Source organism: Thermobia domestica, chromosome 8 (assembly GCF_964235325.1).
Source record: "Thermobia domestica chromosome 8, izTheDome1.hap1.1, whole genome shotgun sequence".
Lineage (NCBI taxonomy): Eukaryota > Metazoa > Arthropoda > Insecta > Zygentoma > Lepismatidae > Thermobia > Thermobia domestica.
Genome location: NC_137461.1, coordinates 289740732 through 289753350, shown reverse-complemented (window position 1 = coordinate 289753350; position 12619 = coordinate 289740732). Strand labels below are relative to the sequence as shown.

The 12619-nt window shown below is 32.9% G+C and overlaps 1 protein-coding gene across 1 annotated transcript in view; it reads right to left on the bottom strand.

Annotated features, from left to right (window-relative positions):
- Positions 1 to 12619, bottom strand: part of Karybeta3 (karyopherin beta 3) — an 89526-nt gene that overhangs the window by 38720 nt on the left and 38187 nt on the right. Inside the window, exons 12-14 of the mRNA XM_081769972.1 lie at positions 10756 to 10856; positions 9231 to 9348; positions 2665 to 2791 (exon numbers count right to left, since the gene is read on the bottom strand). Of these exons, the coding sequence (XP_081626098.1) occupies positions 2665 to 2791; positions 9231 to 9348; positions 10756 to 10856 (346 nt within the window). The remainder of the gene's footprint in view (positions 1 to 2664; positions 2792 to 9230; positions 9349 to 10755; positions 10857 to 12619) is intronic.

Sequence of the window (12619 nt, the reverse complement as noted above, 5' to 3'; positions counted from 1 at the left end):
TGCAGGGCTCAAGAAATCTTGCTTGCAAGTACTCGCGAGACCATTTTGCGGTCTCATTTGTTTATACAAATAAACAAAACACTTTCAGAGAGTAAACAAACAAACATATATAAACCAAATTAGGGATGGGCAAAACTGGTTTTTATAAAACCGGAAACCGGTTTCTAGAAAAACCGAAATCCGAAAACCGGTATTTCGGTTTTCTTCAAAACTGGTTTCGGTGAAAACTTTTGGAAAACAACAAAACTATTTCTGGGAAAACGGGATCGGTTTCCAGTGAACGAAACACTATTCTGGTCAGAAATAGAAATTTTGGAAAAACCAGAACCGGTTTTGAAGAAAACCGAAATCGTTTAAAATTTTCAAAAACCGGTTTCGGTTTTCCTAAAAACCGGTGTATATATATGAGAGAGAGAGAGAGAGAGAGAGAGAGAGAGAGAGAGAGAGAGAGAGAGAGAGAGAGAGAGAGAGAGAGAGAAAGAGAGATTATTCGCATGTGTCTTAAAATAAAAGAAGTGATACCTGTTATTTAATCTTGAATTCTCGTTTTTGATTGATCGGACTTTACTCGCCAAATGTAAAAAAAAAAAAGTAGTCGCCACTGGCGAACAGGCGAGTGGATTTTTCAAGCCGATATATGACGTAACCCATGAAATAACGCCAAATGGCATCCGCGTGCATGATGATGAGTTTTCGATGTCATATGGCAAGGATATTGGTGAGAAAATAACTGTCATCAAACAAAAGATGCCAACTCGCATCCTCTGCATATGCGAAACAGCATCGGCAATGAACGTGTTAACTTCATAATGAAAAACATAATAATCATATGTAATATACACTTTTTATTAACGAAGCTGCTTTCGCCAATCTTTGCAATGTAAGCACCAAACTTAAGACTGATAATTTGTATAGTTGAAAATAAAAGTTTCTTACCTTCTATTAAAGAAATGGTTGAGAGTCCGGCAAAATTCACATCATATCAAAGATCTTCAAAATTACCACGATTAAGAACGCTATATAGATTAATTTTAGTCGGTAATTTATTTGGGAACTTATCTTTTCCCCTGCCATATTTTCTTCGAAATATCTGACTACTTTAAAGGTATTTAACGGCACCATAAATGTAACTTAGAAAACTCATAAACAGCATGGAATTTCGTATATATGTAGCTTTTAGCTACCTGAAAAATATACTTAAAGTGCTATGGCCACCATCTTGGAAAATTGAACCAAAAAAGTTTTTCAGAACTTTCAGTGAAGCGGCCCTTCTAAGCAAAGAACGTTTCCAATAAAAAATGTTCAGCATAAAAAAAACAGCAGATTCTGTCTAATGAAGCCAAAGTGTTAGTTGGTGAAACTGTCACACGTATGTAGTTTTTTAATGTCAATATATTGTTTTGCTCAGCATTTTTTTTTATTTAATTATATACAAAGCAAAGCTTCTACTTATGGAAAATATTATGATTGAACTTTGTTCGCCTGTTAAAAATCTGTAACCTGAAATTCTAACTTAACGGCAAGTTTTATATATATATATATATATATATATATATATATATATATATATATATATATATATAAAAAGCAAAATGGTGCCTTTTTTATGCTGAACATTTTTTCTTTTTCTAAGAACTGTTGTCGAAAAAATTCCGGAAATTTTCCAAGATGTCAGTCGTAGCACTTCATTATTATTTGAAGTCCTTTAGTATGGTTTTTGAGTAGCTGAAAAACTACATATATACGAAGTTCCATGCCTCTAGAGTTTTTAAGGTAATGAAAAAATTTTGACCTAAACTGACTGCACTGTTTAAGGTTAAAAACAAACAGGAGTCAAAAGTCAAACCATAAACCTCAAGACACTTACGTAGCACCTCTAGCCAGAAACCAAGATCTAACATTGAGGTTGTAGCTTTCCTCTACAAGATTCGACACATGAATGCAACCGTCACGGATATTGGACTAACCAGTATTCTCGACGGTTACGAGGTAATACATTAAGTTAAGCATTTCAACGTACTGTTTTCTATTTAAAAAAAATAAAAATTTGTTAACCTGAGTGGTATGTTGTCGCAGTTTGAAACATTACAATATTTCTATATTTCTATCAACACAAAGTGTGTTATTACTGCGGAATTATTTCTTGAACTGCTTGTTACTGCACATTTGTTTTCCTTTTAGTATGCTAGAGAACCTTATCTTCACCAATTAGTCAAAACTAAAATAGCTGTGCTATCATATCTGTTCCTGAAATGAGAAAGCTTTAGAATACATGGTGCCTACCAGTGTCCTATCGTTAAGTTCTTACTTCAGAAGCCTTAATTTTCACGAAATAATAAAGATATACCGAAAGAAAGGAAAAAAAAAATATGCAATAAGCACCAGTTCAAGAAATAACATGCTCGTCAATGCCGGCAGGCGTAAAGCTAAAAAATACTGCAGGTTGCTGAAACGCCACGCACATAATTCGGTAAACAAACTGATTCCTAACAGAGAAAGGTATAATCTAATTTAGCCATGATGTGGCACAGTAGAAAAGTAAAAGCATAAAATTCAATAAAACATCCAAGAATTATGTTTTTTCCAGATTTTCAACTGAATCGAGAATTAGAATTATACAGTGCGCACTCAATGGTTTTATAAAACACTAACGGAAACACTAACCAAGAATTTTGCATATCCTAGCCCAGGCTGATATTAGATACGATGTTTGTGGATCATCATCCGCCAAATCGCCTTCCGTCTGAGCCTTCAGCAACATATCCATCACATCACTAGCATCACGCATGAACTGAAAAAACAAAACATCAACTCATTATTAGTTGTGCAAATGACATAAAATGGGATTTGTTTCTCGTAAACTAAATAATTTTTATATATCCACTAGGGCTGACTGATTGCGAAGCATGTTGTTATTACCATGGGTCACCATGAAATTCTGTTACTCATTTTCCTGAATTTCCATGACTAACAAGGGAAGGTCCCACAAGTTGTCGCTTAAATCTGCCACGTAACAACCTAGGGGGCTTCAACATTTGAGTATCCAAAAAATATCATAGGATTATGTACGTAAAAACTAAATATCTTGAAAACTGTTACAGCAATCAAACCGAAAGGTGCACAATATAATGAGAACAAAATCCTGTATTGGAAACCACAGTGTTGCTAACTCAGCGCAAAAGTTAATGTTTGAAATAGCATCATAAACAAATTTGCACATATCTATTATGCACTATTATCACTAAACGTAACAGTGTAGTGGTACAGTGTTGCACACTATTGGAGCTACGTGTCTGAGAACATACAATGAAGAAGTTTGGTATATGGCAACAGAGGGTAATAAAACAGGGTTTGCCCAAGCAAGCCAGCCCGAAAACCGCGGGTTTTTTTCGGGTTGGACCCACCTGGGTTTTTGAGCTTTTTGTTATTATATTTTTTGTACTACTAAGGTAGTCACATTGAAAGTGATTTTTAGCAGATTTTGGACTCCTTGGGCGAATTAGATGCTTTCACGTTAAGGTATACAACAATCAACATAAGACCTTTATAAAGTTCTGAATGCAGTGAATGAATAAAAGAAACTTACCTTAGCTTGAGATAATTATAGAATAAATTAATGTATGGATTATGCTCATAGCCTATCTGAAATAAAATATGCAATTTTAATATTTTCGAAAATACCTTTCGTGAATACTGAGCTCGGCAACGCCGAGGGACGTTATTCCTCATAAGTTTGACGGGTTTAAGGCCACAGGTACTAGTACTACCAGTAAATACGTAACAGATTAGTAAAACTATTTGTATTATTTCTCACGTTTGATTGTAAAACAAATATTCTTCAGTAAAATTTGGTTTTCCAAAAACAACAGTTTAGTTCAGTCATTTGTTGCTACTCTTCAAATAAGCATTCTGTAGAATCAACACCAGCAGTGGCGTAAAAATTCTTGTCAAATTTAAGAAACTTATGCTCGGAGTTCGGAAGTCTACGTAACGCATCTCAAGTGCTGAATTCAAACTTTCGTACTAGTGGAAGTTTTGATGTACAGTAAAGCTGAATTTTCAGGAAAAATCCATCGTGAAAGAAGTGCTCGGGAAATTCCCGCAATTGAATGCACAAAACATCAGAAGTGAATATTTCAACAACAAAACTATTTATTCTACGCTGAAAGATATTAAATTTCATTTAAGTCATTTTGAAACATTTACTTCATAAAACATGAATTGTATCTTTGTTAATTATTCTAAATTAATTTTCAGGAAGCAACAATGCTCGGGAAATTCCATAATTGAACGCACAAAGTATAGGAAGTGAATTTCAACACTAATACCATTTATTTTACGCTTTAAAATATTTATTTTATATGAGACATTTTGAAACATTTATTTTATAGAACATGAATTATGTCCTTATTTTCAATTAACTTATTTGATATTCACATTTGGCGAACGTCACTGGAGCTCCTGAAATGACAATCTACATTTGTTCGTTTGTCTGCCTGTATAATACACAGTACAGGGTACAGCTTTCGGTCTTTTAAGCTTTAATTTTCAGAATACAAGCACGAGACACAGTAAATCTCCTGTATAGATTTTGGCGGCATACCAACGGAAAATTCTAAAATGACATTTAAAAAAAAAAAAAAAAAGCGGGTATCCACGCTACAAAGCGCAATTTTCGCTTTTTTAATTGATATTTTCAGAGTAGAAGCACGAAACATTCTAAATTTGCTATATATATATATATTTTGGCGGCGACTCAATGTAAAATTTCAAAATGGCGGCCATTTTTTTCAAAACCGCAGCGAATAGAAAATTGTTGCAAGTTGTGACAATGACAATCTTGAAATACAACATTTTAACACTTTTATTTCCAAGATATTGAAATATTTAGGAGAAAAAAAAAAAAAAAAGAGCCCAGATGGGTTAGTTTTCAAATAAACCCGGGTAATAAAGGAATGCATTAGGAAAAGTGAGGAATTTGCATTACATTTCCGTAGCCCCGATGAATAAGCAGACAACTCGCGAAAACAATATGTTACACGCGAGAAAAGAAACACGTGTTTTCTAATTCTGTAAACTGCTTTTCCAAATTATCTTATTCAGATTTGGTAGAGTACTTTCTTGGTTTATGTCTTTTGTGTTAAGTGACATTCTTTTACTTCCTCTCCTACATAGCATATGTTTATGTTTGTACAGCGGGGGACACTTCTAAATGGTACAGCCATATGGAGATTTACGGCTAAGGTGTACCATTTAGAAGTGTCCCCCGCTGTACACTGTAATATTAATATATTCACATCGGAAATATATTTATTTTATTACTACCCGACTTAGTTTTCAGTCGGCCCGGATACTCGTGTGGTCTAGAATACTAGGCCATCGTCTTATTAGAGATCGTGGATCCCAATCCTGCCTCGGACGTGGAGGGTTTTTGTTTTTGTTGTACTTTTCATCTTGCATTTTATTGTCATTTTTTGTTTTTCCTAGTGGTTCGGATCCCACTTTACGCTGTAGCTCCGTCCTATATACCTTTGGTGCTGATACAGGACGTAAAAATGGCATCATTCAATTTCATTTTTCAAATGCGACACTGCTGACATTTTGCTATGTTATACTATCGATGTTATTCTGCATTTGAATTAAATTCATAATAGAAACCAAATTCCTTTTATTACTCTTTGTTGCCACATATCAGACTTTTCCATTGTACATTTCCAGCACACGTAGCTCCAACAGTTTGCAACTCTATACCACTACACTTCATTCTTGTTTAGTGATAATAATGCATTTTAAATCCGTGCAAATTTGTATATGGTTCTATTTCAAAACAAATACTTTTATACTGAGTTGGCAACAGTGCTTCATCTATGGCAACAAGGGCATTTTGCTCTCATTATATTGTGCATTTTTCGTTTTGATTGCTTTAACGGGTTTTAAGATATTTACTTAAAACATATATATATTTTTTTGGATATTCAAATTTTGAAGCCCCGTGGGTCCTATCCTTCTGATCCATAGCACCTTAAATTTAAAACGCGCTCACTTCGGCGCATTTATTTAAACTAAACAATTCTGGCTATTTTAGCCACCCTTTTTAAAATATACTCAAAACTTTTAATTTACGATTTTAAAGTCTAAATTGTTTTAAGCGCAACGGTTATTTATCCAAATTTTTAAATAAGTATTTTCCAGGAACTTGCAGCAGTGCCACTCCGAACAAGAAACCTCAGCGTATCTTACATACTATACTATTAAGTGAAAAAAATGCTTATATGTATATATATATTATTATATCTACCTTATATTATTATTCGTTTAAATTGAAATAAAGCATATCTCTGAAAATCTATAGCTTTTGGCGTTTATTATCTTCAGATGTATGATGCAGCTCATAACAACGAACTTAATTAACAAATTTATTACAAAATTATGAGTAATTTATACTCAGGTCGAAGATTACAAGATTGCATAAACAGATTTATTATGAGTCATATTAACATAATTTATCTAAGTTTCCAGTCATGTAGCCAATCTGTTCAATAAAACACCTTTCCGGCCTTCAATGCATGCTCATTCATTTATTTGTATGTTTATATATCATATGTTGGAATCTATGCCTGGCTTTCTGCATTCAGTTAAATTTCTGAATCGAACAATAAGCAGCATCCCTTGCTAATTGATAACAACAACTTAATACGCCTTTCACATTACTTTCTTTATGAATTATAAAGATTTTAAAATAGTGAGCTCGATAACACAGAAATGTCTGTTTTTTTTTTTTTTTTTTTTTTTTTTTAGCTAGGAACAATTAATTCATATTCGTTCTAACATAAACAGAATTATTAACATTATTTTTATACATTTTTCTCTTTCTAAGGAGCAATATATTCATATTTACTTTCAAGCATTACAAATCTTTTTTTTTTTTTTTTTCACTTTAGTTATGTCTACATAACAATAGTACAGTTAATAATAAATAACGTACCTAACCTAATATACTATACCTAACCTAAATAACTTAACCTATCTAACTTAACCTATTCTTTTGTTATAAAACAAATAGACTCGGATCTATCACGTTTACATACAATAATCAAATGCTGCTCTTTGTATTGGTTTTTATACCTTTATCACAGTTAAGACCGGTCCTTAGCAAACAATTATTGATTGCATAACCAGTGCATAGATCACAGGCATCATGCATAGATAGCATAAAAGGGCAAATAAGAGAAGGTGATATTGCTGCGCTGACTTTTAATACTCAACTTTTCTTTGTCTCAATTCCTGATCAATGGAAACTACTCTATTGAGAACGAGCTGCAAATGTGAAATATCAATTCGACCTACAATGATCCGGTAAGTATCGTTACCCTACTTCAATAGTTTCGTTATGTAGTCTCTTGTGTGCCATTGTAATTTCTTTTATCGCTGGATTATATATATACACAATTTTGAACATGTCCCCCTTATAGTCTGATCAGATATGTGCAACCGCGAATTTACCTTAATTTGCCATAGTAATAATAACACATACTCCCATCAAACTTGTAGAAGAAAACATCCGATGAATAAATTCTTGTAAGGAAGTTCCAATACACCTTTTACGAAATTAAAAGTTTAAGAAAACAGGACCCTTTTAAAACTATTAGCAAGATGGCGATCTTCATTACTTTTTGGCTATTGGACTTTTTCACAAGTTCAATTACGTTACCTTCTAAGTCTACGTGCCCCTTAAATATATCCCAAACATTGTTCGATGTCCAAACTTCCTTTTTAAACAGATTTTATAGTCCAAATTTTTACATTAGATATCAATCGTCCAAATTTCCAGGCTCAAACTATACGATGAACTTGTTACTTTTTAACTAACTTCTTCTATTGTCACAAACAGTATAATTATGGTAATACGAAATCTCATGGAGTATAAATGGAGTATAAATAAATTCATTCAGTTGAAGCTATGGACTATTTACTCGAATTACATTATAAAATGTATATCAAATTTGTGTACATTCGCTTAAACATGTTAGCACTATACTTAGAATTTACTTTCTATGGCCACACAAAATAGCTTTATATATATCTGTATTTTTTATAGAATGCAACGGATATCTATGGATAATGTATGCATACATACGACACATTATCCATGTGACGCAGGTCAACATTAATGGCACACAAGTAAACATCTTTTTGGTTAGCACAGGTCAACATTATACACACACCAAATAAATAACATAGGTCAACATTATACACACACCAAATAAATAACATTAAGTGCAGGTCAAAATTAAACACGCCAAGATAAACGAACTCATACCTAACAATAAGCATATTTAAACTCATACCTAACAATAAGCATATTTAAAATTGATTTCAATGATACGATTTGCTTTTACCAAAAGCAGATCGTAACAAATTTTGCTTATTTTCATTTTTCATGATGCTCTATATGTGACAATCAGATTTGAGCGACAACTTGTGGGACCTTCCCTTGTAAGTAAATCCCTCCCTGACAGTGTTTATGGTTAGGTTTAGAATAATAATAATAATAATAATAATAATAATAATAATAATAATAATAATAATAATAATAATAATGACTCCATTTCCATAGCTGCCCAGAGTTCTTTTTATTTTTGAAATTCAGTATAAGCTTATTTTATTACTGTAAGATACTTGTTAAGTCAAACTTCCTGTATTTAGAATAAAATAAAACACTAATACCAAATAATAACTTTAATATCTTCACATTCCAAATACACTCACAACCAAGTAAACATAATTAAGCCTCATTATCTACAACGAACACACTTTTTATTTTTTGTAGTATTTGATTTTTTAAAGCTTGATGTTTTAACATTTGCGGCACTCCTCAACGTTCTTTATTTCGGGCCAATATATTTTAAAATGCCGAAATGATACACACATATATTTCCCTGACTTTCAAGCAGTGTTATCCCTAATTACGTATGAAGTGTTTGTTGTGATTATTTGTGAATTTCGTAGTACTACGCGTGAGACAAAATACAAATATCTAATGTAGAATGAAAGAATTGCGTTGGATATTTGGATGTCTTTGGATTTAACAAACAAACAAAAAATCCGAAGCCTCTTACAATTTCTAAAACAGTAGTTTTTCTACTTTCACATTTGAAAAAGGACACAAATAATACTAGACGAAATGAAACGAATCAACACAATAAACGAATCGTATATTAAAACGTTACCTTTTCTGATCCAACTGCAAGCCCGATCAAGCTCACACATTCTATGGTTTTCCCACGTAGTAATTTCACTTCTGGGCTATTTGCGTGTTGAATTATGTATTTCAAGCATGGCATTAATCTACAAAATAAAAATAAAAATCATTATTCATTTGTAATTATAAGTTACCTATTTACTTTCCACTTCACCAAAAACTAATATCGCAAGTACAAAAATATTTTTGAGAAAAACATACTTTTTCGACTTTTTAGCAAACATTATTTTACTTAAGTTCGACATTCTTGCTCTTTTGAGCTAAAGGAGATAAATGATCCATGGAATTAAGGTTAGTTTAAAGGGACAAATTTTGCCGATAGATGTCACTAGTCTTCGTATCTCTCTCATGTATTTTTTACCTTTCACAACAAATCACGATTTCTCTTACAAATTTCAACCTAGAGATTTCAAATTTTTAGAGAAGGAACTTCATAATCTATCGAAGGCAACAATCCGTGCCGATTTTTTATTTAAAATTTTCTTCATTGTTGAAATGGCTTGTTTATTGAAAGGGATATCCAAACCTTTAACAATATAACACTTTCAACAATGAAGAAAATTCAAAATAAGAAATTGGCACGGATTGTTGCCTTCGATAGGTTATGAAGTTCCTTCTCCAAAAGTTTGAAGCCTCTAGTTCGAAATTTGTAAATTTTCGTGAAAGGTAAAAAATACATGAGATATACGAAGACTAGTGATATCTATTGGCAAAACTTGTCCATTTATACCAACCTTAAATCATTACAAAAGAATTTACGGAACAAAAGTGTGGGAAGAAACGGAACACCGAGAAAAAAGCAAATGACCAACATTGTTTACCACAACTCCGAAGTGGAATCGAACCAATTACGATCCACAGATGTATAGATTCTACCACTGAGCCACCGTGCCTTAACATTTTTTTCTTGTGACTTAATACCTAACGAAGAATTCATACTTTCCACCAATATTTGAAAATGAAATGAAATCTAAGTTCTACGTTCCACAGCTATGCCGGCTAGCCTAAAGGAGACTGTGGTGATGAGAAATTAATGAAGAAAGTGAAAAGAAACGGAAAAAACCCTGAGAAAACTCACGCCCACGGTGGTCGTCCACCGCAAACTACACTTGGCGCGAGCTGAAATCGAACCAAGGACCTCGTGCACGAGATGTGAATCTCTACCACTGAGCCACCGCTGGCCTCCTTCCAATAATTGACTAGTATGTCAACTTATGTAACAGAATTTGTGCCGCAATAACTTTACAAATATTAGTGTATTCGGGAAATTACTCTAACTCAGCCCGTACACTGTTTCCGAAATAGCTTAGTCAATGAACCCATTAATATAACGAAAAAAAAAAAAAAAAAAAACTATTGCAATATTACAATGTAATGACTCCTTACTTCCTACGTGTTATAGTAACACAGTGGAAACATTATTTGTTAATTTAAACATTTGTATATCTACAGCCGTGAATATTGAATGAAATATTTAAATAACGTCTTATTACCTGTCATAATAGGCTACAAATTGCTCCTCGGATGTGTCAGCTACCGAAGCAATCGTTGTAACAACTTGCTCCAAAACAAGCTTATTTCCTTTTTCCACCAACTGTAACGAACAGATAGACAAAAAATGAGAGGCTACATGCGATTAACATGTAATTACATGATCACAGAAAATCAATATTTGCGTATAAAACATCACTACGAATTAAATATAAATAAATCATTGCAAAAACAAAATCAGTTCCAATGTTCTTTGCACTTCAGAAATTAATACTTAAGTTTTTCTAACTGAAAAAGCAAATGGAAGTGTGTATATGATTTTAAAAAAAGTCAAAGTTGGATCGAGATTGGAACATATTTTTGTATTTCAATAGTAGGCAGACTTTTTATAAATTATTATCTGCGATACATTTCAAGGAAAACTTGTTCTTTATCGTCGGGTACCGACAATATCCGAATTCACATGCTCTTACTTCTTATTCTACTTTTTACACAAAAATAATATGTTAACTTGAGAAAAACCAACCAACTTCACAGAAAAATTGCATGTATGGTGAGCTAAAAAGTAATCAAATTCAGTTAGCTTATCGGTTGGCATAGAAATAATGAGGTTTATTATTTTTTAGTTAGTATCACAAAAAACCTGATTTTTACACATCAGCACTGAAATAATTTGGTAATAAACAAAATCATGCAAGTTCGCAATCGCTGCTTCCCAAAAATAAGAAACGAGTTTTCTTTGAAATATATCAGAAATGGTTAATTAATAATACACAAGGGTGAGTACTGAAATATAAAGTCAATGTAGTGTTATTTCACAGTATGTATACGTATCGTCGACGTTCCTTCAAAAAAGCTGTGTATGAAGTTCAAAATCTTAAAGGGGAAATTAATAAAAGAATGTATTATGTTATTGTTTGTTGGGTGGCAGGAAGAAAGTCATATATGCAACTGCTGGGTGCATTAATGTTACCATTTTAACATAAAATGAGCTACGTTTCTGAAGACGCAGAAACAACAAAGCAAATATCTAAATAATAAAATGTATGATTTAAAATCTTAAGATTCAACGCCACAGAAACAAAAGATTTGGATTCTAGCCCGTATTACACCAACCCACTCTGCATTCTTACTGCCCACCTCCAATGTTGTTCTTAGCTTCTCCAAAGGTTTTCTCTCCGACTTTCCTACTACAACTCTATACATTTGAACACAAACTCACGCGAGCTATTTATCTTGCCCGTCTAAGACGTTCCCATTTTTACTACCTTATGGTATTTGGTGATCTATAACCACTGTTCTTATGTTGTGTAGAATCTGAAGAATAATAGCACGAAATGGAATATTTAGTTAATTTACTATCCCACAAGTGTGTGGTAGGCTGAAATCAAAATGACCCCATACGAAGGAACTGAGATTAAGAGGCCCCATCACAGCGAAATTAAAATACCGCTAATTCTACAATAACTATGTAATATCTTCAAATAGATAAGATAATCGGAAAGTGGGACAAAAGCGCGCTAGACAATATTTCACATTCTTTTATCTGCCTTCGATTTCCAGTCATTTACAAAATCGGCATTTATTTTCGCGTTTCTGAATGGCTGCGAATGGAAAGTTACTGAGTATCTCGCGCAAAATGATATTGTCTAGCGCCCTCTTGTTCCATATTTCGATTATCTTCTATCTATTTGAAGATATCACATAATTGCTGTAAAATTAGTGGTATTTTAATTTCGCAGTGATTAGGCCTCTTAAGGTGAATGCATAAGTAAAGTGACCAAATATATTCTTGGTCTCCATTACGGATTCCGCATAGACTGCAGTCGGACGAAAAAAAAAATCCTGAACAAAGAAATCCGTAAA